The sequence below is a fragment of the Geotrypetes seraphini genome, chromosome 9 (assembly GCF_902459505.1).
Source record: "Geotrypetes seraphini chromosome 9, aGeoSer1.1, whole genome shotgun sequence".
NCBI lineage: Eukaryota > Metazoa > Chordata > Amphibia > Gymnophiona > Dermophiidae > Geotrypetes > Geotrypetes seraphini.
Window position 1 is genome coordinate 149,414,291 of NC_047092.1, and position 27,261 is coordinate 149,441,551.

Sequence of the window (27,261 nt, forward strand, 5' to 3'; positions counted from 1 at the left end):
GCAAACCCCTCCCACGTCCAACAGGGCTTGTTCTAGGCGTTTTGGACTTATACGAAAAGTTGGACGGAAATGTGGTATAAAGATGGACAATTTAGCAGCTTGGACGATCAGATCGGCAGGACGTATAATTAGACGATTTTTGAAAGAAAAAAAATTTTGGACGTATTTTTCGAAAATGTGTCTTAGGCTGTTTTTTACTTTGGACGACTTGCGAGTTGGACACAAATGGACTTAGACGTCCCTTTCGATTATGCCCCTCCACATGTATTTTACTGATGGAAGTAAGTGCTGTTTTTTAAAATAACTTGTATGATTTCTTGAATGCGCTGTTTTTAGTTTGAAAATGAATAAAGAATTTACAAAAAAAGATTAAGCGATTTAATCAATTTTTTTAATAAAACTTGAAATCGCCACACAGATGTCTTTGCGGAGCTAGTGTCAGAGCAGTGGACTGTAAACCAGGGCATCCAGGTTCATAGCTCCCTATTCTTATTTGAAACGCTGAACCCTCCAGGAACAGGGAAATATCTACTGCACCTAACAATACACCACCTCAATAGCCTTCAGGCTTCCAGAGCTCATAAGTAGGTATATGTCTGTTTCTGGAGAGCTCACAATTTAAAGGGGTAAAAAAGAGTGCTAAAGTGGGACGTGAACCTGGGTCTCCTCGTTTACAGTCCACTGTACTGGCCACTAGGGCTACTCTTCAGACCTGCTTTGTTTATTCTGGAGGTGTTGAGTTTACGGCCTTCATTAAGCTCCTCTATGACAAAATTGATGAATAACTTAGGGCTCCTTTTATAAAGGCACATTAGGGCCTTAACGCGCGGAATAGCGTGCGCTAAAAGGCCACGCGCGCTAGCCGCTACCTCCTCTTGAGCAGGCAGAAGTTTTTCAGCACGCTAGCGCACCTTCGTAAAAGGAGCCCTTAATAATGATTACCATTAAAGCTATTTTAATTAATTGGAAGGATCTTTCTAAATTGGAATATAATATATGATGGAATATTTTATGTTTATATAGCAAATATGAAAAAAATGTATTGCGATTAAGCGTGGTAGTTTGAGACAGTTTAATAAGATATGGAATTGTTTACTTAATTTCACAGATTGAATGTTATTGTATTTAATTTGTGTTGTATATTATGACACCCTTTGACTTTATTTTTTGTGTTATATTGTTTGTTTGTGTTGTGTTTTCTTCAAAAATTTTCAATAAAATCTTATTGGAAAATGAAAAAAGAATGCCCATAATACCTAATGTTGTCATAGAGCCTGGTATTCCTTTCTGGTTACACTTTCAGGGGAGCGAGAGGGAGACCACAACCTCTAGGGTATTCTTGAGGGGTCATGCCTTAATCCCTTCAGTGTACCCTGGACATAAGTGAAACAGATCTAAATAAAAACAATCTTTTTTTTTTTTAGGCTTTGGACCTCCCTAGTCCCATCCAAAACACACCTAAAACATACCCCCTTGCTATTTGGATGAACTGCAGTGTAGGATGTCCAAATTCTGCCATTCTAAAGTCACAATTTGGGCCTTTTTAGCAGATGGACTTTTTTTTTTTTTTTAACATTTTGCGGCGTCCGTGTGCTTTGAAAATGAGCCCCAAGGTGCATCTGATTTGCACGCCAACCGACACAAGAAAAGTACACACACATTTGTATTCTTGACTGGTAACATTTATTCAGTACTCTTGGAACTGGAAGAATCACACAGAAGTCAAATAGAGCACAGAAAAAACATACTCTATATAAAGAAGCAGCACTATGAGGGATGCACGATCTGGACCAAGTCTGGCACACTAGCAACGTTTCAAAGCAAACAACTAAATCTACTGCATATGCTCTGTTTATTCACATTTTTAAAAAAAACCAAAAAACTAAACGTTCCAAAGAAAAAAAAATATAGGTTCAGTCCAATCCTAAATCTGCTTTTATAAGAACTTATACTGCATATATTTGTAAGGTATAGTCTGAATACTATAACAAAACAGACAAAACACCAACTCAAGTGTATGTTTAAGCAGATTCCAAGGAAAATGCAGAAACAGGTAATTGACCCATGCACAGATAAGGCGAAAGCTAATTTATTCAGGTTAGGAATAATAAATTTAACTACTGAACTTGTTTTTTCACAACACAAACATCATAGACTGACTTTTTGTGTAACAGATATATTATGTATCATATGGTTTGTCTTTAACTTCTACAGAATAGCTGACACTGAAATGTCAAACAACTCTTTTTTGATTTGGGTTTAATACTACTATAATGTATCTGAGTCTGCTGATAGCGACTGCCAGGAATAAGCATACACTATTTTAAGCATCCAGTATATATCTATATCCATAGATATATGGCTTACAGTACATTAAAATGTAGTTTTAAAAAAACTTTACAAATTCAGCGTTTTAAATTATTCTTTTAAATTGAAACCTGCAGAAAATTAGTTCTTAAATATTCTACAGAAAATTCTCAAACGGCTAGTTTCGAAGTTTCGTAAGCTCTTCTTTTTCTTAAAAATATTTAGTTTACTAATCACATACTTTTGAAAAATAGTCAAGAAAAGATACAGTAGATTACAAATCCTTTGTTTTAATTAATGTGACCAAGGGTTTGTCATCAGGGCTGTAATCTTCATAGGCCACAGGAGTAGCATCAAACATTGCAGGTCGAGACTTCTTCCCAAACCTAAGCAGAAAAACAACAGACGTGTCACACACACCTAAATGAATGAGATCTCATACAAACCACGAGGTCCTGAAGTGGAAACACTCGGCATGAAATAGTGTCTGGATAATACTGTTTATTGCACTGACCGGATGCATTCCTATAGTAAGTAAGTAAGTAAGTAATTTATTTCTTACTTACTTACTTAACCGCTAAATCCGTTAAGTTCTAAGCGGTTTACAGAGAAATATACATTAAAGGATACAATAAAATAAGATAAATAAATAAAGAATTGGTACTTTGAAGTTCCCTTACTGTCCCGAAGGCTCACAATCTAACTAAAGTACCTAAGAAGAAAATTATTAGTAAATAGAAGAGTAAAAATAAAGATAGAAGTAAAATAGGTTAGAAACATCCTAATAAGGATACGTTGATCTTTCTGCGGCCATACTTTTAAAGCGAATTGTACATCCCAACAATACATTTGATTAACTAAAATTAAATTAAAATATAGAAAGACCGTTAGACAATGGAATTCTACAGAAATTTGAAATGAGGAAATAAAACAACAAGTAGAAAATTAAAAGTATGTTCTGCATATGAAACAAGGCAAGAACAAAAAAACCTGTGGAGAAGGAGATGTTCAAGATTTAGGCTTTATTAAAATCACAATAAAATAATCCACATAAAAATATCTAGGACCCACTTGCACAGTTATATATCAGCTCTTGATATATCAGTGCTTCCATATCAGGACCTTTAGGGACAACCTGATGAAGACAGCATTGCCGAAACACAGACCGTGTTGGGTCCATAGCTCCCAACGTCTTGGGTCATAGATATTTTTTATGAGGATTATTTTAATAAAGCCCACATCTTGAACATCTCCTTCTCCACAAGTTTTTTGTTCTTGCCAGATTTCCATTTCTGGAGTCTAAGGGGTCAACCTCTTGTTTGCGCTTCCGCTTATGAAACATGCCAACTGAAAGCAGAGCCGGCTCTTCTAGGATGTTATTAGATCATGGATATTTATAGAGCTGCATTTTACACAGAACCTAGAGCCTAGAACTGAGACATCCAAGTCAACACAGACCCCGCAGCCTCAACATGGAGATTATCGGTAGCTATTTCACAACTTCCACACTTAAGTGGCACCATTTCCAAATGTAGCTGCGCTATTTTATACATCTACCTGTGCGAGTAGTGAGGCCTCATTTTTAACTGGGTTTCATTTTGGAGATGAAAATAATCTACTTGGGTAAAGCCCTGGTTGAATCAAACACTTAAAAAAACCAAAAAACCACCTCAACCAGCTTTTGATCATGTGTTAAGTCCAAAATGGACATTTTCCCCCATTCATTTTATATTCTCTTTGTAAAATAAGAAATGTAGATTTTAGTTCTGCCCAAGCCACACCCAAACTATGCCATACTGGAATCTCTACAAGTATAAATAGCTGCTTTCTAACTCTCCCCTTTTTTTTTACAAAATCATAGCACGGTTTTTAGTGCTGGCCATGGTGGTAACAGTTATGAGCGTCTGAGCTGTTACCGCCATGGCCGTTGCTAAAAACCGAGCTATGGTTTTGTAAAGGGGGGGGGGGTAAAATTGGTACTTACATGTGTATGCGATATATGCATATAGATGTTTAAGTCTAAGGGGTCCTTTTATTAAAGCACGCAAACCAAATTTAGCGCACGCTGAGTTAGCGTGCGCTGATTTAGCGCACGCTAAATGCTAACGTGGCCATAGAATATAATGGCTGCATTAGCATTTAGCACACACTAATCGTTTGCGCGTGCTGAATCGATTAGCGCGTGCTAAATCTGTTAGCATTCGCTAAATCGGTTAGCGCACCTTAATAAAAGGACCCATAAGAATGTTATAATGCCTCTGTATCGTGCCATGGTGCAACCTCACCTGGAGTATTGCATTTAATTCTGGTCTCCTTATCTCAAGAAAGATACAGCGGCACTAAAAAAGGTTCAAAGAGTAGCGACCAAGATGATAAAGGGAATGGAAAGTCTGGTAACCCTACCCTGTAACCTGATGTATGTAGGAAAAAGGTATTTATTTATTAGTTGCCTTCCTGGAATAAAAGTTACACCTAAAGTGAAATCACTTAAAATACCTTACAATAAGAACATAAGACACACTAAACAAAAAAAATGTAACTCTTATAAACAATGACCATCTCCTAATTCATCATACTCCTCCCCTCAGCTCCAGAGTAGAAAAAGCCATTCACCCAATATTTTGTGCTATTTAAAAGGCCAGAAACAGCTCCTGCCTGGTTAAATAGCACTTGGCCGGCTAACCGCTAATAATTCAGCAGGAGATAGCCAGCAATCTTCACTGAATACTAGCGGTTATCAACTACAATTTGGCTAGCTATATCATGTAATAGCCACCAATTTTAAGCACTGGCCAGCTAAGCTTAGCAGCCACATTGGGCCATACAAATAACTGCTCTGTGTTTGACTGCTCTAACTTAGCCAGCCAACGCTTAAAATTGACTTAGTCAGTTGCGTCTGTGCCAGCCAAAAATCCAAACGCCGGTCACTGGAAATGGCTTGGCATTGAAGATCTGGGCTCAGCGCCAACCGCGGGAGTTAGCTGGCCTGCTTCCTGCAGTCTGAATATCGGGCCCCATATTTTTGTTTATCTATTTAATTTGGTAACATGAACAGGAAGTTGCATCAGAGGGAAGGTTCAGGCCAGCACAAGCAGGGTGAATGTATTGCTGCTTGCTGCCAGAGAAGACCTAAAGGATTTAAAGGTAGCGGGGTGGGGGGAGGTGTCAGGGGAGTGAAGTTACATGATACCCCTCCCCCATGATCATCTTGCGGAAGAAATGCTGGGAGTGAGAGGGAAAAGAAGAAGAAGAAGACCTGGTGTGATACAGGTGAAGCAAAACAAGTCCTTTGGATAAAGGTGAAGTAACCAGACCTCACAAGAGAAAAACCCCCTCCCCTCCCTCTTGCTCTAATAAATCAGTATATTAACTGTAAAAGATATTTCATAACCCACTTGCCAGCTGGCCTATAGTGATTGAGAAATGTTCTGTTTCTGAGTTAGCTATGGTAAGCAAAAACTTGTAAGAAACAAGACTTAAATTCCGATGCATGGCACCTGGCCGGATATTATGCAAAGAGGAACACAGCTCATGGTCAGAAAAACAGAGTACTCAAGAACATTATTTAGCAAGATATATCATGTGTTACCACAACAGAGAAGGAATTTTGGACTCGGAATTGCATATATGGTAAAGGGAAAAGGACATTTGCAGGAAAAGGTTAGGCCTTACGGCAAACTGGACAGACGTATAAGATGACACAAATAGATAAGCCAATAAATGAATCTACTTATGTATTGACGTATAAGAAAAACAACCAATAAAGATGTATTATGTGATTTAAGCTAACGTGGTATGGACCACCAAAAAATGTATAAAATCAGGCCTATAAGCAGAAGTAAGCTGAACAGACATCAGAGGACCCTCAGGCCTGAGGATCACATCTGTTCCATTATATGCTGAATGATTTGAAATTGTAAGCTGTTACTGATTTGTTAATAAATGTATACCTATTGAAACCAGTATATAGTGTGTGGAGTCTCCATTACGAGGTAGGCCTAGACAGCGGCCTACTTCAATGGTGACCCACGACTGCGTAGGACACGAGCCTTAAACGACCTCACTGGATTGCAGGCATAAAATCTGCTTGTCAGATTGCCTCTCCATTACTTTTGGCCAAAAGTTTGATTCTGGGTTTTATTTCTGTACTTATGCATTGTTTTCAACTGAACTTCCTTATTTTACAGAGTCGCTGTGTTGCCTGCTTTATCTTGTTCCCCTTTTTATGCCGCACTTCTCCTTCATTTCCTTTTTTCACCAGCAATTGAATATGTTCTGCCTCATACACTATTTTCTTTTTCAGCACTAATTTTTTTTTCCTTTTTGTTTTTCGTAGGACTCACTGGTGTCAAATTTGGATGGTCCCGGACCCTGGAGCGGTTTTTCTGCATTGCCTTGCCCGGGACCGGGTTCCCATCCTCAATTGTCCTATTGGTCCTTCACGCTACAGTTAGGGGAAAAAAAAATAAAACAAGAACTTGGGGGTAACGCAGAGTAGTATATGGACTGGCGTTAGAGTAGTCAGCATAGTATAAGGACTGGCGTTAGAGTAGTCAGCATAGTATAAGGACTGGTGTTAGAGTAGTCAGCATAGTATAAGGACTGGCGTTAGAGTAGTCAGCATAGTATAAGGACTGACGTTAGAGTAGTCAGCATAGTATAAGGACTGGCGTTAGAGTAGCCGGCGTAGTGTAAGGACTGGCATTAAAGTAGCAAGCATAATATAGGGACTGGCGCTGGGGTAGCAAACATAGCATAAGGGACTGGTGTTAGAGTAACCAGCATAATATAATGCTTAGTGGGAAACGAAGCTAGGATAGCATATATAGTGGAGCACTGTTTACGGCCGTTATTACTTTATCTCTGTACAAATTGTACGTTTATTTCTTCTCAAATGCTCTTTCTTTGGTATAGACTCTGATTCGATTGCTGGTTGAATTCTTTCCTCTGCTCGGATAACGCCTGGCCTTCCATTTTTCTGTCCACAGGTTAACCATTTTGTAATATTACATTGTATAGTGACATTGTATTTTGATGCTTCTATGAATCCACTGTCTTACATTTTGATGTTTCTCTGCATCCGCATCGTTGGTGCCATGTGAAATCAGTCCCCTATATATATCTCTGTGGTAAATAATCTCTAAATCTGACCTATTACTGTTATCTATATATATCCATTTTCTGTCAGCATGCATCTTTGTGAACCTTCATTATCATAAGTGTTGGGGAACTGATGCCTGACTTCTTTTATCTCGTTCTTCCTAAATTTTCCTCCTGGTTCCGGCTGGTGCATACTTGGTGTTCAGGCATATTTTTGAGGGCGGTCTTTATGCCAGTAATCTCTACTGAACGCCCATGAAATATATGTCTTCAAATCTATCTTTCTCAGCCTCTCTTCTCCATGAGAGTCCTGATATCTTTTCCCAGGGTCATTGCACATGACCTACAGGGGTTCAGGGAAACACATCGTTGTTCGTTTGTGATCACTACCGGACACTGACTCATACATTAACTTCCTGTGTCAGCGTCTCACTGGTGATCTGCTCCACATCCTTATTTCTTATCTATTCCTGTAGTCTAATAAGCCTCTAAAGGGAATCCAGAGGGGAAGCGCCCCATGGCTATAAACCCCTCTTACACATACATTATTACCGTATTTTCACGCAAATAACACGCACCCGTATAAAACGCGCACACGTGTATAGCGCGCAGAAATCACGATGATAAGCACAAAAACTTTGGTATAACGCGCTCACGATTATACCGCGCATGCTGCCCGACTCTCCGTTCACCCCCCTGACTTCCGTGCACTGCCCCGCCTCTCCGTGCGCTGTCCCGCCTCTCCGTGCGCTGTCCCGACTCTCCGTTCACCCCCCCCTGACTTCCATGCACTGCCCTGACTTTCCGTGCGCTGTCCCGACTCTCCGTTCACCCCCCCTGACTTCCGTGCACTGCCCTGAATTTCCGTGCGCTGTCCCGACTCTCCGTTCACCCCCCTGACTTCCGTGCACTGCCCCGCCTCTCCGTGCGCTGTCCCGACTCTCCGTTCACCCCCCCCCCCCCCGACGTCCCATTCATCCCCCCCCCCGGCAGGACCATTCGCACCCCCACCCCGAAGGACCGCCGACTCCCCGACAATATCGGGCCAGGAGGGAGCCCAAACCCTCCTGGCCACGGCGACCCCCTACCCCCACCCCGCACTACATTACGGGCAGGAGGGATCCCAGGCCCTCCTGCCCTCGACGCAAACCCCCCTCCCCCCCAACGACCGCCCCCCCCAAGAACCTCCGACCGCTCCCCCAGCCGACCCGCGACCCCCCCTGGCGACCCCCACGACCCCCCCACCCCCCTTCCCCGTACCTTTGGTAGTTGGGCCAGAAGGGAGCCCAAACCCTCCTGGCCACGGCGACCCCCTAACCCCACCCCGCACTACATTACGGGCAGGAGGGATCCCAGGCCCTCCTGCCCTCGACGCAAACCCCCCTCCCCCCCAACGACCGCCCCCCCCAAGAACCTCCGACCGCTCCCCCAGCCGACCCGCGACCCCCCTGGCGACCCCCACGACCCCCCCACCCCCCTTCCCCGTACCTTTGGAAGTTGGCCGGACAGACGGGAGCCAAACCCGCCTGTCCGGCAGGCAGCCAATGAAGGAATGAGGCCGGATTGGCCCATCCGTCCTAAAGCTCCGCCTACTGGTGGGGCCTAAGGCGCGTGGGCCAATCAGAATAGGCCCTGGAGCCTTAGGTCCCACCTGGGGGCGCGGCCTGAGGCACATGGGCCCAACCCGACCATGTGCCTCAGGCCGCGCCCCCAGGTGGGACCTAAGGCTCCAGGGCCTATTCTGATTGGCCCACGCGCCTTAGGCCCCACCAGTAGGCGGAGCTTTAGGACGGATGGGCCAATCCGGCCTCATTCCTTCGTTGGCTGCCTGCCGGACAGGCGGGTTTGGCTCCCGTCTGTCCGGCCAACTTCCAAAGGTACGGGGAAGGGGGGTGGGGGGGTCGTGGGGGTCGGCCAGGGGGGTCGCGGGTCGGCTGGGGGGGCGGTCGGAGGTTCTTGGGGGGGGACGGTCGTTGGGGGGGAGGGGGGTTTGCGTCGAGGGCAGGAGGGCCTGGGATCCCTCCTGCCCGTAATGTAGTGCGGGGTGGGGTTAGGGGGTCGCCGTGGCCAGGAGGGTTTGGGCTCCCTTCTGGCCCGATATTGTCGGGAAGTCGGCGGTCCTTCGGGGTGGGGGTGCGAGTGGTCCTGCCGGGGGGGGGGGATGTATCGGACGTCGGGGAGTCGGCCGGGCAAGAGGGCTTGGGCTCCCTCTTGCTCCGATCGTGGATGCGGGTGCGGGTGGGAGCGCGTGCGAGTGGTCGTTCGGGGTGGGGGTGCGAGTGGTCCTGCTGGGGGGGTGAATCGGGCGTCGGGCGGGGTGGGAACTATGTTTGAAAACTTTCGTATACCGCGCTCACGCATATAACGCGCGAGGGGTATGCGCGGTAGGTAAAAACGCGTATAACGCGCGCGTTATATGCGTGAAAATACGGTAGTCTGACCTAAAAACAAGCTCCTCCGTTCCTGTTACCATCACAATCTCTCCCTGTAGATTTGTATATTATTGACCACCCAGAGGGGTGGGCTGCCCAGAGAGGTGGACTGTGGGGGCTTGCCAAACTAGCCACACCATTTGCTATCTCTTAGGTTATTTCACAACTGTTGAGCTCCATTTCAACAGCTGTGAAGAGGGGGGTGAATAAAGGTGACATTATTTTTGTTTTTTGATCACAGACGGATTTCGCATACACTATAAACAGATTACTGGAGATCAGCGAAAGATAATGCACAAAGAAAGCAGAAACTGTATTTGCACAAGAAATAAATATATGTCCAATTAATAGACAAGGTGACAATGCAAGAAAAAAAAAACAAAAACAAAAACCCTTTTTGTCTTTATAGGTCCAGGATTTTAATATTGCCACCTACGTTTCTTTCTTTTTACTAATGACTATTTTGTTTCCTAGAGTCAGGGAAAACTGCAGTGTTCCTGTCTCGGGAAACCACATCTTAAACAGGCATGCCCATTATGTCTGATTTCTCCCGCTACTCTTGCTGACATTAGGAATCCCCCTGTTTTATTCTTCTCTGGCTGCCAGTGCTAGCCATGATCATTTGTCTTATGCCTCTAGCCCTAGTTTTTCTTTCTCTTGCCTGTTCCCTCTTGATTCCATCTGCCATTGGTTTTTCACCGATTTTCTGTTAAGCCGTTGCTTAGACAATCCTGTTCCTCCTTCTGCCCCCATATTTCCTACCATGGTTGAGCCAAAAGTATACACCTCTTCTCTGCATTGTGCTTTGTGTTACCTAGCCCCTTATGATGTCACCATACTGCTTGCTTATGACGTTGCTTTCCCTGACATACCATCTTGCCTTGCCAAGCTTTCTTTATTTACGCTTGATATGTTGTCTTCCTGGATTTTATTAGTGTAAGTGGTATTATCATGTGTGGTCACTATTTTGTATGGGTTTTGGCTTATTAGTTCTGCTTTTATGGGTTCATTTTTTTTGCTACTGACAAGAGAGGGTCTTCTAGCCTTAGTACAGCTCTGAGTCTGCGTTTTACTGTAATATTTTCAGCTCGTCATGCTGTCTGATGGCTTCCTTTGTTCTTCCGTTTATGCTGTTTGCTTTACATTTTAGCTGTCGCTTGTGTACTGGCCTGTGTAATATATGGCACTTTATGGGAAAGCAAAATCATTGCTCTTGTGGTTCTTGTTTCCTGTTCTTTTGTGGTCACGAACCAGAAACAGAAAAAAAAAAAAAAAAACTGGGGCGAGTGAGGGGGATGAGATTGAATGAGACTGAAAGAGGAAGTATATATTTTAACTGTGTTTCAATGTTACCATAAGCTTTCATTAAAACAATTATTTATATAAGTTTGCTGGATTATAAAGGATTGTTTTTGAGAAAGAGAAGAACAAAATTACAGAAAAGATTTGAGATCACTATTGTTTTTATATATAAAGACAAACAGTATTGGAAAGAAGGGATAAGAGACAAATACTGGAAGTCAATAGAAGTGTTATGTTAGATTGGCAATGAAGGGAATATATAAGCAGATTATTGAAGTTTATAGGAAGGATTTGTGTACGTAGATAGGAAGGGTTCGTGACAAGTGATTATGTCTAACCAAATAACTGACAGTATGATAACTGGCAATGTAAAAATAAACGTACCCTTTGTCTTTCTAGGTCTTGGATTTTTATTATGGGCATTTCCCATCAACTCACTTTTTCCCATTACTAACGATCATTTGGTTTCTACAGTTAGGGAAAACTACAGTGCATTTGAAGAGAACACCGAATGATTTCTATGAGTACTCTAAATTAAAAAAATAAAAAAATAAATAAAAATTTATACAAGAGGGGTGCTACCTTAATACATGCTAGCAATTAATGTCGGTCCGTTTTCCAGTACATGAGTTATTATTTGTTGTATTATGACATATGTCAACTTCAGTGTTTTTGGAAATACGAGTGGATTTCCATTTATGAGCGCTCTCTATAATTATCAATATAAAGAAAGAAGATTTATTTACTTATTTATTATTCATGTCTCTACAATAACTGGAACATATTGCATAGGGTTCTTATGATCCACTCCTATCCCAAATGGTAATATTAATTAATGTTGTGCTAACATACCGAAGTGAGAATAACTTCTGCTTTTTATTTCTTAAGCCCCAAGCCAAGTTTTTGAGTGTTCCAACAGAGAAACATATTCTATAATGTTAATCCATTAAAAGTTGTTCACTTCTTGTTAGAAAAATTATTTGTCTAGCTTTAAGCAATGTGTATTGTTCTGTTTGGTTTTTTTTCCCTTAATGAAATATATTATGAGCTAAACAACTATGACTTTGCTAGATTTCCATTTATGAGTACTCAATATAATTAGCAATATTGTTCCTTTACTTATCATAACAGTTTTGAAAAACTTCTAGCAGTCTTTCTCTCTCTGCCTTTTCTTGGAACTTGTAAAAGAAATGTTACTTCCTTTTTTTCTTATATATTCTCTGATACACGCAGGAATACTTTCTGGTTTAATACAATACAATCAGCGTTTGGCTTTATTTTAAAAAAATGGTTCTAACTGTTGCTTAAGAACTTTTCTAATAAGTTGCTGAAGGAAATGTCCAGTCCTATTGATTGGAATTCAAAAATATTGTAGTTTAGGTCTTTTTGCTGATTGAATATTAGTGAAAGTCAATATTAGTGAGTCAAACAAAATTAAACCCATGATTCGATAGAATCCCATGGGAAGGACATTTCTCCCATAAATCCTATTTTATTTTAATTTTTAGGGTCTATCCTCTTTATTTTAGTATGTTTCAATATAACCTATGTGTTAATATGTCTAAGGCTATAGCTTAGCCATCCTTTTGCTTGGGTTTGACTCTTTGCTAATTCATATTTATGTTTAGCATATTACTCCTGTCCTTTGAACATCATATGCCATTGTAACTATAATTCCCTTAGGCTGACAAATATAATTCAGCCATTACATATATTAGACCTTAGTCTATTTGAATTAAAGCAGATAAGTTTTTGTTTTCTTTTGTAGGTCATCTTTTAACTCTGTACCTATCCTGTTAGTAATATTGCTCAGGTATTGTTGGAAACAAGTTAGATGATATATACAGTACAGATATTTCTGCCTTATTAATTGTGGATCACTTCACAAAGACAATTGCCATATCAGAGGAAGCTGTATGCTACATGAGAATCCGTGTTTACACCCTTTTAATTAATTAATGACTTATTTACATAATTATGGACTAATGCTATTTGAAATATCATCGATGAAAAATTTTCAGCCGTATGAAACCCTGATGACGGATGAGCCCCAAAGGAAGGATCGTGCTACCAGAGAAAGCGCCTAGACTTACCAGCAAAGACTTCCTGACTGTTGCTACCAAAGACAGGATGACCTTTATGACCTTGAACTTCTACAGCTTTAATTATGGACTTATTAATTTGCACTTTAACTCTTTTATGGACTCATGCAGTATTAGTATATATATTTTTTCATGTGTTGATAATTATTTCTAACAGCCCTATTGCAAGATTTGGGTGTTTTTCTTGATTGTGACTTTATGCATTTTCATCCTGTTTTGACTCCCACAATAGCTCCCTAGTTATTTTCCCTTCCAGTCAGATTCTTTCCATCCCCTTTCTTGCTGCTAAGCTGAAGAGAAGTGCAGTGAAGAAGAAGTAATGAGCCCAGCTGAAGGATGATGACGTAAAATTTGATGTGGTTATCTGGACTTTCACCCCTGGCGTCTGGACCCAGCCGAGTCTGCACTGATCCCAGCTATTTTGGAAGAGCATGGAAATAATCTAACTTGTTAATTTATCCCTCCATCCCTTTTGGATGTAGTATGCTCATAACAGGATGAAGCCATAAAAGGAGAATATATTAAAACGTATCAGATTAAATTATGAACCCCTGCAGATGCCTAGTTGCTCGAACTATCCCAAATGTTGAAATAGAGACCCATACACAACATTTTTGATAATCTTGACTTGGCCGATTTTGATGCACCTCCCTATGAAACACCAATAGCTGATTTCCCCTCCCAAGAGCCACCACCACGTCAGTACTTTATTCTAATGTTTCTAACACATTAGTATAAGCTCTGCAGTCATACCCCAGGTGCCTACCTGACTTTTACATTGCATATTATCCTAATTATTGATTGCATATTATCACATTGCATTAATAATTTTATTGTGACATGTTATGCTGCTCTGTTCCGGGTTAGTATAGTATGGGTGGGCACTTGTCCTTTTCATTTTTACCATATACAATTTCAAGTACGTGGCCCTAGACCTGTGCTGTATGATCACTAACACAATCTACCTTCTGACCGAATATCCGGATGTCAAAGCCACCTGAAGGGGCTTTGAAGAGGGGATGAGAGGGAAAAGAAGAAGAAGAAGACCTGGTATGATACAGGTGAAGCAAAACAAGTCCTTTTGATAAAGGTGAAGTAACCAGACCTCACAAGAGAAAAACCCCCTCCCCTCCCTCTTGCTCTAATAAATCAGTATATTAACTGTAAAAGATATTTCATAACCCACTTGCCAGCTGGCCTATAGTGATTGAGAAATGTTCTGTTTCTGAGTTAGCTATGGTAAGCAAAAACTTGTAAGAAACAAGACTTAAATTCCGATGCATGGCACCTGGCCGGATATTATGCAAAGAGGAACACAGCTCATGGTCAGAAAAACAGAGTACTCAAGAACATTATTTAGCAAGATATATCATGTGTTACCACAGCAGAGAAGGAATTTTGGACTCGGAATTGCATATATGGTAAAGGGAAAAGGACATTTGCAGGAAAAGGTTAGGCCTTACGGCAAACTGGACAGACGTATAAGATGACACAAATAGATAAGCCAATAAATGAATCTACTTATGTATTGACGTATAAGAAAAACAACCAATAAAGATGTATCATGTGATTTAAGCTAACGTGGTATGGACCACCAAAAAATGTATAAAATCAGGCCTATAAGCAGAAGTAAGCTGAACAGACATCAGAGGACCCTCAGGCCTGAGGATCACATCTGTTCCATTATATGCTGAATGATTTGAAATTGTAAGCTGTTACTGATTTGTTAATAAATGTATACCTATTGAAACCAGTATATAGTGTGTGGAGTCTCCATTACGAGGTAGGCCTAGACAGCGGCCTACTTCAGGAGTCTTCAGCTGGTGGAGATGGGACTTGGGAATCCCCGCCAGTTACATTACTGCTATGCCACTGTTGGGTGAGCCTGTCCAAAGTGGGTGGGCCTATGCCCACCTGGGCTCACCTATAGCTATGTCACTGATTTACACATACAAGGTGCACGCAGGGCTGGATTTAGATGAAAAGAGGCCCTAGGCTATTCCACTTATGAGGCCCTTTCACCTCCCATTTTTAAGTTTGTAAATTACATGAGAGATAATAAAATACATCATTACTGTGATATATAACAATATGTTAAATGAAACATGTTGTTATTGGTACTAACCTTTATAAAAAATGTGACACGGATAATAAATAAAAAAAAAGTCGAGAACACTTATTTGGACATTTATTCTCAGCACCATATATAGTACTTGTAACAATAACTAATCAAACATAACACACAACATTGCCCCTTCCTATGTCCATAATGCCCCCAGTGCATCCTTCCTCACCTCACCCCCCCTCCGATGCCCGCCTGCCTCCCATCCCCCTTCCATTGAACACCCCCATGCCATCCTGCCTGTCTGTCTTCCATTAAACCCTCCCACCCCCCTCCGATGCCAGCCTGCCTGCCTCCCAACCCCCTTCCACTGAAACCCCCCACTCCCCCCCCCCCGATGCCAGTCTGGGCCGCCCTGTCCTGACGTATCCACATTTTGCCTCTCTCCCCGCGGGGCTGGGCTTTGCCCAGCTGTTTCCAGACTGACATCTTTCCCTCCCCGATCCTCCTCCCAGGGCGAGAAAAAGAAAGGGAGAAGCCGAGTCGGCGTCCCGTTGCGGCCGGAGCTGGTTCCAATCCCGAAGCATAGAATTTATCCTTATTTTCAGTTCAGTGTTTTAGTGTTCACTGTTTTTAGAATAGTGTAATTTTAATTTTGCTAACAATTTGAATGTAGGCCCCTCTTGATCTTGAGGCCCTAGGATGAAGTCTAGTTAACCTATAGGAAAATCCAGCCCTGGGTGCACGGAACCTTAGGTGCCTGGTTAAAGAATTGCCCTTCACATTTATTATTTCTAATTAAAAGCTCTGTAGTTGGACTTTTAATTTTACCAGTTCTACCATTTGTGAAACTTTAAAATGATATACACAATTGTAAAAGATGTGCCCATTTTCACATACCTGGCATGTCGGATAGATGCAATCGCGCTACTGAATTCACTGTCAATGCTTCGGCAGTTGTAAAACTCCTCATAGGATGGCCTGGCAGAGCCCTGGTACTCGATGCGACTGATGCGACATATCCCCACAATTAAAATTATTAGCATAAGGACAAATGCCACACAGAGCGCTCCGATTATGATGTATAGGGAATGACGAGGCATGTTTGTTAGACTCTCTGCCATATGACCAGACTTCCACTGTAAATCTGGAAATAACCGATAAATATACATATTAAATTTCCTTCTGAATGATTAGTTTCAGTCTTTCATTAAATTAACACTGTGAAGACTTGAGTCACCTACCTGATTAAAAACAAATTATGCTTTGAACTGTTTTCCCTGATTCCAATCATGAAATCATATCTAACCGGTTGCTGAAACAATAGCATTTATATGACGTCATTGGACACAGTGACTTGGACATGGTCATACTTGGCTATACTTTGTTCAGAAAAGGCAGGGTAGGAAGAAATTGAGTAGTCGTATGTAAATAAAGATTATTATTTAAGCAACAAAACTACATGGCTTACAAGATAAAGAGAAGGCACTGTGTGTTACTCTAGAAAAGGGGAATAGAGCATCCATTCTTGTTAGTGTAATATACAGATATCTTTTGCAGACAGATGGGCAGAGATTTAGTTTAAGAGATTCATAAAATTGCTATGACAGAGGAAATTCTGTTGCTAGGTGATTTTAATCTGCAAGATGTTGATTAGGATATCTTAGCTGCAGTGTTAACTAGGCACATAGAGATTCAAGATTCTTTTTTAGGGGGGTAAAAACTCCAGAAATTGATAACATATCTACACATAGGTGGCGGTAATGGCCCTGAAACTTACCAAAAGGAAAAATATACACTTCTTCCTCCTTATTCGGTGGGATGAGGGGAAGAGCCGGCCTGCGAATAAGGAAAATTCGCGAATAACTTTTTAGCCGACTCTGACCCACCCCCGGACCTTACCTGGTGGTCTAGCGGTGATGCGGGGCTGTAGCGATCTTCCTACACTCCTGCCCCATGCAGAGCCGTGCTGTGCACCCGTGCTGCGAGTCCGTTGTAGTCTCGTGAGACCACGGAAACTCACAGCACGGCTTTGGACGGGGCAGGAGTGTAGGAAGATCGCTCCAGCCCCGCGTCACCGCTAGACCACCAGGTAAGATCCGTGCATGAAGTTGCCACTGGAGCTGCGTCCACGGCTGAGGGCTGTGCTCCTGCTCGTCTCCCATCACCTCCTCCTCCTCACTGTGATCCAAGTCCAGGGGCTAGTTCTGGTCAATGTGGGCTGCCTCCGAGCGATTCTGCAGGGGGAGGCCTGGGCCAAAAAAAATCCCAAATATTCAAAACCGCGATCGCTGAAACCGCGAATAGGGAGGGCGAAGTGTTTCTGATGTTATAGCAGGCAATTTCTTGGGATGCAATGATTACTGGGCAGTTGGTTTTAGTATTAAAGCTCAAGCAGTGGTTGCCCCCACAAGGAAAAGAGCCCTAAATGTCAGGAGAACTAAGGGCTAGATTTACTAGCCTGTGTTAATGCATTAATGTATGTTATTGCACTTTAATGGAGGTTATCACTATTTAACATGCATTATTTAACACGGTCTCCATTATTGTCATAGAGGCATATTTACTAATTGCATGCATTAAATGGTAGTAATACGCATTAAAGTATTAATGCAGGTAATTAAATTGATCTCTAACTGGCTTTTAACAAAGCCACAGTAGAGGTTTCTACCATGGGATGGCGAGGTAAATGCTCCAGCACTGGGAAGAGTGTGGTGCAGTGGTTAAAGCTACAGCCTCCGCACGCTGAGGTTGTGGGTTTAAATCACAAATACCCCAAAATCCCACAGTAGCGTATTTTAAGGGAACGAGGAGATTAAAGGGTCTCAGAAACCAACTTGGATAAGGACATTCTGTCCAGTACCAAGCTTTTTTTAACGGTTCATACTTTCCATCATAGACTCATGTAACCACCTCCTCCTTTTTTTTGTGTGTTTCCGTGTAGAAATAACTGAGTTGTAACTTATTACTTATTCTTGTTTTCAACTTTTATATCAATCAGCAGTGAAAATTACTTATCTTAATGCGGAGAGTCTATAGCAAGCCCTAAAGGAGATCGGATGTTAAATTTATTATAAGCAGAGTGCCCTGATTACCCTTGAAAAAACCACGATTGTGGCGAAATGGGTCCCCGTCGGGCTTGCTAGAGAGGTGTAGTCATCTACCAATGGTGTTCTAAACACTCAAAGCATTCAATGTCTTCTTGAGGTACGATAAAGCCTGCAATGATGTTCAACTCCTTGCAGCAATGTCTCACTGTTCTAAGGAATCGGACCCCACTTGTTATAATAAGCACATTGGATATTCTAGTATTATTTCTGTACTGATTTATTGGGGGGGAGGGGTTCAATAAAACAGACGACCTAAAATGTCATTTTATCAAAGTATCATGGATGAGTGTGAAAACATAAAAGTTATAGCTATAATACCAAGAAATTTTCTCCATTAAGTAAAAATAATAGCACAGTTTAAGAAAAGCAGAGCTTTATGTAATCAGTGGCTTTGAGGGACCCCAGGATGATTCAGGAGTGGTTTAAGAAATATTTCTTCAAGAAAGGATGGTGAATACATGGAATGACCTCCCAATGTTGGTAGAGACAAGGACTATGGGCTCCTTTTACTAAGCTGCGATAGCGGTTTTAGCACGCACAGAATTGCCGCACTCACTAGACGTTAACGCCATTGAGCTGGCGTTAGTTCTAGCTGTGTAGGTGGGTTTAGCGCGCGCTAAAATTCTGTGCGCACTAAAAATGCTATCGCAGCTTAGTAAAAGGAGCCCTATGTCAGATTACAAAAAGACATGGGCCAAGTGCAGCAGTTTCTTGAGGAAGAGGAAGGCAAATTAATGCTGAACAGAAGGTAAAGATGAGCCTTATTCTTTATCTATCTATCTATCTCAGAGTTTAACAAATCAGTATATAGTGTTCCCCCGGTTGTTCGCGATCGGCGGTTCGCAGTCCTGATCATTCATGATATTTTCCGACCGCGAACCGCCAACAAGAAGAGGGCAGCGGGAGAGAGCAGCCGTAGCGCCGCGAGTGCAGGAAATCACTTGCGGTACACTCCGACTGCCTCTTCCTGCACGAAGTCAGGCCTTATCCAATCAGGAGCTGCTTTGACGCTTCTATCCTTTTTAAATTGCAATTTACATTTCTTAGCAACTTCAGTGTGCACTAGATCACATACAACCCTCTCTGTGCTACTGAAGCTAAATAAGTAATTAGGGAGAATAAAAATCTGTCCCTCAAGCCGGGAGGGACATGACAGAATGATTCCAGCTCTGAAGCATGTATGCCACATCAATTCGTCAAGAAATAGGTATTAGTTGAAAATGTTTCCCTTTAATGTATCAATTAATTTGGGTAGGGTGAGGGATATTTTATTAATATGTTTTTTATATGATTATGGAATATATGGTAGGAAGGGGTGGGAAGGGGGAGGGATAAAAATTTATGTACTGTACAAATGATAGAATGTTAAATGATATATTTATTGTTAATGTGATTGAATATATATATACATTTAATGTAATTTTGAAAATGAATAAAGAATTAAAAAAAAAGAAAAAAAGAAATAGGTATAAATACATCCTGCAATTGTGTTTTTTTATATAAATATTTCTGCAACTTCATGATGGCTGTGCTTATAAGCAACAACCAGAGTGGTATGATGATGATGATATACGAGGTATACTGACACTCGAATGAATCTGACCACAAAGCAATCAAAGAAGAGTGTCATGCCACAAGGAAAACGAATGCTGTCTGCTGGCACAACGCCTATAGTTCGAACTATAGGCGTTGTGCCAGCAGACAGCATTCAAGTGTCAGTATACCTCGTATATCATCATTAGTGTCTTTTAAGACTCCTGAGGCAGGCCTGTTGGCCGAAACATGCGCATGTCGAGTCAATTTGTCAATTTGATGTTTGAACAATAAAGATCGTCATTTCACCAGATGGACTGAAGGACACTTTTTTAGTGCACATCATTCTCTTTTGGACAATTCCACTCTGGTTGTTGCATATTTGTGTCTGTGGTGTTGTTTTTTCCCCTGTTTTTTTTCTTGACTGTGCTTATAACACATTGAATAATCAAAGTGATCAGATTATTTTGTGTTTATAGTACAGCCAGTGGCCCTGGTTTCCTGTGGCAGATTTTTCAAGATTCCACAACATGATTTTTTTAAAATTCTGTAGCATTTTCTCCCCCTCCCCCCTTTTTACAAAACCGTAGCGCGATTTTTAGTGCCAGCCATAGCGGTAACAGCTCCGACGCTCACAGGAATTCTACGAGCATCGGAGCTGTTATTGCCAAGGCCGGCGCTAAAAACTGCACTACGGTTTTGTAAACAGGGGAGGGGGTGTTATGACTTATTGTCATAAATTTACATGGTTGCTCTACCCTTACTGTTCTACAGTCTTCTGGATCGTCAGTCTCTCCCCACATCTCTTTCTAATCTCACTTACACAGGGAAGCTCTTCATTCACTTTCTATCCTTTGCCCACACAACCCATAGCCCCTCCAATCTCATTACTAACCCTCACATCCCTACCTTCCCTTTCCCATTCACACCAGAGGGCATCCGCTGAAAATCAAGGGAGGGAAGTTTCATGGCGACTCCAGGAAGTACTTCTTCACCGAAAGAGTAGTGGATCATTGGAACAGACTCCCACTCCAGGTGATAAAGGCCAGCAGCGTGACGGATTTTAAGAGAAAATGGGATACTCACGTGGGATCTTTAAGGGAGTAAATTCAGGGGAGGGGATACTTGGAATGGGCAGACTTGGTGGGCTATAGCCCTTTTCTGCTGCTTTTTTCTATGTTTCTAATCTGCTTTCCCTCCATATCCTCTCACTTACATCTCTTTCTCATTCCCCATCCCCATTCTCTCTCCTGACCTCCACACAGAACCCCTCCCCTCCCTAAGAACCTGCAGCTGATGCTTCCATTTAAAATCCTCAACCCCTCCTATACTAACAGGAGTCAGGAAGACAAGGAAAACTGAGTTGTACTGAATTGCATTTCAAAGTGGAATTGCCTAAGGCAACAAATAGTTCATTGTTCAAACTACTGCTTTTCTCTTCTTGCTGCTGATCAGCATTAGAGGGATTTTAAATGCACTGCCAGCCTCTCCCTGCCTGATCCACTGGGCTCCTGCACTAATTCTGTGGGAAATTCTGGATTTTGCAGACCTTCTCACTGCCACAGAATTGCAGAAGACCAAGGCACTGGCTATGTTACTAAGAAAAAAAAGGCAACGTTCACACATATTAACTGGTATATATATATTTTAAAGAATATTTGTCCTTATTTCTTTCTTTTTATTTTATCAATAAACATGGTTGTTAAGCCACAAACTGGAAAAAAAAATCTCATCATGAATACATTTCTTTCAGGATAAACCAAAAAAAAAAAAAAGAATTAAAAAAACCAGAACTTTATAGTACTTACGAATTTCACAATTTGCTCCAACCCAGCCGTGTGGACAATGACAAGTGTATCCATTAGGCTGGTCTATGCAGGTCCCGGCATGATGACATGGGTTACTGTCACATTCATTGATATCAATATCACATTCTTCACCTGCAGCACACAAAAGAAGTTCATTTGTCACTGCTATAGCAGTAAATATGACTCTATCTATATTCTATATAACCAGGGCCGGATTTTCCTATAGGCTAACTAGGCTTCAGCCTAGGGCCTCAAGATCCGTGTCACATTTTTTATAAAGGTTAGTACCAATAACAACATGTTTCATTTAACATATTGATATATATCAGAGTAATGATATATATCAATAGGTAAATATGACCATGTCACTCCTCTTTTAAAAAAAGAACATTGGCTCCCTATCACTCATCGCATCACCTACAAAATCATCTTACTTTCCTTTAAAATAAAACTTTCTCATCTGCCCTCGTTCCTAGATAAACTTCTTATTCCTCAAAGTTCTCCACGCACACTAAGATCAACCGACCAAAAACTTATTTTCATCCCCTCCTTAAGAGATTTCTACTATACACGGAAAGTGAACTTCACAGTAACTGCACCTACTCTTTGGAACTCCCTACCACAGCATCTCCGTGATGAACTTCGACTTGATAAATTTAAGACTGGTCTTAAAACTCTCCTATTCGGTGATGCATTTAATAATCATTAGAACTATTATTCTTTTTCTTCCTTTTCACAACAATTTCCTTGACAAAGCAACCCCTCCCTTATGTACTACCCAACCCCTACTATCTCCCTTCTTCTTCTTTAATATGTAACTTTTCCCATCCCATTATTTTACCCTCACATTCTAGTACGTCTGGTAATTGTTTGTTCGTTTGTTTGTTTATTTTATTATATGTTCACACATTTTTTTTATTTTATTTTTTAATTTTTCTCAGTTTTCCCTATCTTTTTAATTCGATTGTAAACCAGCTAGATATTAATTTGATGGTTGGTATATCAAAATCAATAAAACTTGAAACTTGAAACTTATCTCTCATGTAATTTACAAACTTAAAAATGGGAGGTGAAAGGGCCTCATAAGTGGAATAGCCTAGGGCCTCTTTTCATCTAAATCCGGCCCTGTATATAACTATTATAAACCCTCAGTGGGCTTCGGAGCATTTGCCATGGGAGAATCGCTACCAAGGCCTTGTAAAATGGGCCCAATGAGAGAGCACACAAAATTGAATCCAACCAAATAACTCTGAAAACAACAAAACACCGAGGGCCCCTTTTATCAAGCTTGATTAGGGGTTTTTAGCGCGAGTCGGTACAGGAAATGTTCCAAAGCTCATAGAATGTCTATGAGTGTTAGAGCATTTACCTTGCCAGCTCGCTTTTATAAACTTTATACATTTTTATAAATATAAAAATTGTATGATTCTATTTGTATTCTACCATTTCAGTCTCAATCAGGTCAGAATAAGTTCATCATGGGTATTGTGGGCAAAAAATCTGGGGGATAATTTCTAAAGGCCATTTTTGCATGCAAATAAATGTTCTACATGCAGACAGGAGAATTCACATGTTCAGATCAAAACGTGGAGAACTCCTTTACGGATCCTTTTACAAAGCTGAAGTAGAAATTGGCCTCAGCACACCAAAGGTTTTTCCTGCACACCAAAGTCATTTTTACTGCAGCTAGAAAACGGCCAATTTTCAATTTTCTGAATTAATGGCAAAAAAAAAGCAAACAGGATGCTGGGAATTATTAAAAAAGGGATGATTAACAAGACTAAAAATGTCATAATGCCCCTGTATCGCTCTATGGTGCGACCTCACCTGGAGTATTGTGTTCAATTCTGGTCTCCTTATCTCAAGAAAGATATAGTGGCGCTAGAAAAGATTCACAGAAGAGCGACCAAGATGGTAAAGGGGATGGAACTCCTCTCGTATCAGGAAAGACTAAAAAGGTTAGGGCTCTTCAGCTTGGAAAAGAGACGGCTGAGGGGAGATATGATTGAAGTTTACAAAATCCTGGGTACAAGTAGATTGATTTTTCACTCCGTCAAAAATTACAAAGACTAGGGGACACTCAATGAAGTTACAGGGACATACTTTTAAAACCAATAGGAGGAAATTTTTTTTCATTCAGAGAATAGTTAAGCTCTGGAACGCGTTGCCAGAGGATATGGTAAGAGCAGATAGCGTAGCTGGTTTTAAGAAAGATTTGGACAAGTTCCTGGAGGAAAAGTCCCTAGTCTGTTATTGAGAAAGACATGGGGGAAGCCACTGCGTGCCCTGTATTGGTAGCATGGAATATTGCTACACCTTGGATTTTGACCAGGTACTAGTGACCTGGATTGGCCACCGTGAGAACGAGCTACTGGGCTTAATGGACCATTGGTCTGACCCAGTAGGGCTATTCTTATGTTCTTACTAATGTTATTATTAGCATGCAGCCACTACCAAAATTAGCAAACGAGCCCTTACCACTACCTATTTTCTAGGGTAAGGGCTCATCTACTAATCCCATGCTAATTAGCGTGCAACAACATAGGTGCATTAATTAATTATTATAGAAATGCTCACTCTCTGCCCAGGCCATGCCCCCTCTCAGAAAAATTTAAAAATCTTTTAGCATGTGGTTTGTACATGCACATTCATAACTTACCACAGGATGCCTCAGCATATCCTACAGTAAGCCATTTTAAACTATAGTAATAGGAGCCCATAGTATTTTATGAGAGGCTCCATTGTCCTGAACAATTTGTCTGTTCCTCGCTATTGAAAATGTGAAATTGAAACAGCACCCCCCACTGGCAAGACTATAGGTCGAGGACCCACACACAGCTTAGAGAGCACATTGGTGTCTAGTGAGAGTAGGAGAAATCCCCACTTGGGTTACAAAATGGCCACAGTGACCCCTATCTCTAATCTTGTGATATTACTGCTAGGGGTTCAGGCTGGCATATTCAATGCTCATATTTAAACACATAACTGGGCTAAAAATCTAAGGAATATTTATCTGTGTGTCACATCTGGTTTGTGCTGTACATATCACTATAATAAAAACAGTAAGCAAGCAGAAGGGGACAGGGTTTGGTGGTAATAATGTAAGTTTATGACCACTGTGGCCAATGAAAACTTGGAATATTGAAGGCTAAAGTAGGTATCTATTTTAATTTTATTGGCATCAGTTTTTATATTATTGTTAAACTACTGATCTCAAATGCAGGAGTGTAATTCACAGTATCAGTGTATCGCTACTACTAATCATTTCTATAGCGCTATTAACACCCTCTTCTACGAAATTGCGATTGCAGTTTCTAGCGTAGAGAGCTGCGCTGAATGGCCCGCGCTGCTCCTGACGCTCATAGGAACTCTATGAGCGTCAGGAGCAGTGCAGGCCATTCAGCGCGGCTCCTAGCGCTAGAAACTGCTAGAAACTGTTTCGTAGAAGAGGGGGGTAAACGTACGCAGAGCTGTACACATTATATGCAGGTGCCTTTTCTGTCCCCAGTGGGCTCACAAACTAAGGGCTCCTTTTACAAAGCCGCGCTAGTGGAGTTAATGCACGTGACTTTTCATCACGCGCTAACCCCCGCGCTGGCCAAAAACTACCGCCTGCTCAAGAGGAGGCGGTAGCGGCTAGCGCGTCCGGCGGTTTAGCTCACGCTATTACGCACGTTAAACCGCTAGCGCGCCTTTGTAAAAGGAGCCCTAAGTTTTGTACTTGGGGCAATGAAGGGTTAAGTGACTTGCCAAAGGTCACAAAGAGCAGCAGTGGGAATCAAACCCAGTGTGTTAGGATCAAAGCCCATTGTACTAATCTTTAGGCTGTTCTCAGCAAATCCTCTTCCCTTTGGAAGATGTTTTAGTCTTCTAAGGATGGATATCTTTCAGTGGCTATCGTTTTCCAGGAAAAATCAAAACTGTCCATTCTTCAATAAAACAATACATTAATTTATAAGTTTGTAGCCACAAAATAAGTTGCATACCATCTAATTTTAACTTGTAGAAAAGTAAATATACATGCATTGTACACACTAATTTTAAATCTGAAGTAGTAGTAGTACGAGGCTGACTAGACTTAAAACCTGAAGAACACAAATATTTCCATCTGTTCTCTCTGTTCTTCTTAACTCTGCCAATTATATTCCATTTAGTATTCAGTAAATCTGCTTCACAGCATGCTGAAAATAAATAGAGTTAACCTTTATATTCAGGATAGACCCATTTTCATTAATGAAAATATAATAAAGCCATGAATCTCTCTAATACTCTATGATTACTGTTACAATTTTGACCTGTAATACTGGGTACAATGGCTTCCACCATTTCTTAAATTTGTGCATACAATAATGCAGTGAGCCTATAGTAATCACTTCCAAAATAGTTCCCATCTGAAAGATAATTGCCATGAATTTTCCTAGTCTTATCAGTCAGCTCTGCTGCATTGACGCATACAGTAACTGCAGCTTAGAACGTGCAATCAGGTTTCGTATCACTTCTAATCTTCAACATCCGTAGTGCAGAAGAGCCATTATACCTCTCCAGCCCCCTTAGAACACTCAGATCCTTGCAACAGTACCGACTCTTCATACGACCTTTTTGTGAGATTCTCCTCGATACCACATGCAGTTCCATATTTGCTGTATAGGGACCCAAGCTATGGAACATGCTCCCACAACATTCTAGAGGGCCGTTTTCAATAGGACATCTAAGTCCAAATTTGGAAGTTTCCCACAAGACATCCAAAGTCAGAAGTGGAGAAATGCCCATTTTCGAACAGGATGTCCAAATATATATTTTTTTATTGCCTGCTTGGACGTCTTAGTCGCCAAAACGTCTAGACCGCTAGGACATCTGATTTTACTCACCATTTTTGACCACAAAAACATCAAACAAATGCCCAAATCATCACCATTTAGACGTGGGAGGGGCCGCCATTCTAATGGACTGGCCACATGAACATGCCAATAAAGCAGTTGGGCCCCTTAGAAGGCAATGATGTGAACTTCACATAAATGGAGCCAGATATACACCTCACCATATATAATTTATGCTGAGCCCTCCATAACTCCTCCAAAACCTACTATTCCCACCTGTCTAACACTCCAATAGCTCTTACAGCTACATGTGGCTGTATGGCAGTATAATAGGATTTTGATGGGCTCATATTTAACACCATAGATGTTGTAGTTAGAGTGCCTTATGGGTCTGGCTCCTCCTCTCTATGGTTCACTAGCCCACCAATCTGGCTACTTAAAGATAGCTGTGTGATGCTCTACTAGGATTTCCCATACCAAATGCTATGTTCCAGAGACAGGTATGTACAGTTTTATTCAGATTTTTTTTAGGGGGGAAGGAGGGAAGGGGTAAGTGCCTACTGGGGGAGTGTTGGGGGTTCATTGCTTAATACCTCCAGTGGTCATATGGTTAGTTTGGGTAACTTTTTTTGGTAAACATAGAAACATAGAAATAGACAGCAGATAAGGGCCACAGCCCATCTAGTCT

At 41.4% G+C, this 27,261-nt stretch overlaps 1 protein-coding gene across 1 annotated transcript in view; it reads right to left on the reverse strand.

Annotated features, from left to right (window-relative positions):
- Window positions 1-1,666: 1,666 nt before the first annotated feature.
- Window positions 1,667-27,261, reverse strand: part of DNER (delta/notch like EGF repeat containing) — a 261,530-nt gene continuing 235,935 nt past the window's right edge. Inside the window, exons 11-13 of the mRNA XM_033959607.1 lie at window positions 21,757-21,888; window positions 16,206-16,452; window positions 1,667-2,693 (exon numbers count right to left, since the gene is read on the reverse strand). Coding sequence (XP_033815498.1) covers window positions 2,582-2,693; window positions 16,206-16,452; window positions 21,757-21,888 — 491 coding nt within the window. The 3' untranslated portion in view covers window positions 1,667-2,581. The remainder of the gene's footprint in view (window positions 2,694-16,205; window positions 16,453-21,756; window positions 21,889-27,261) is intronic.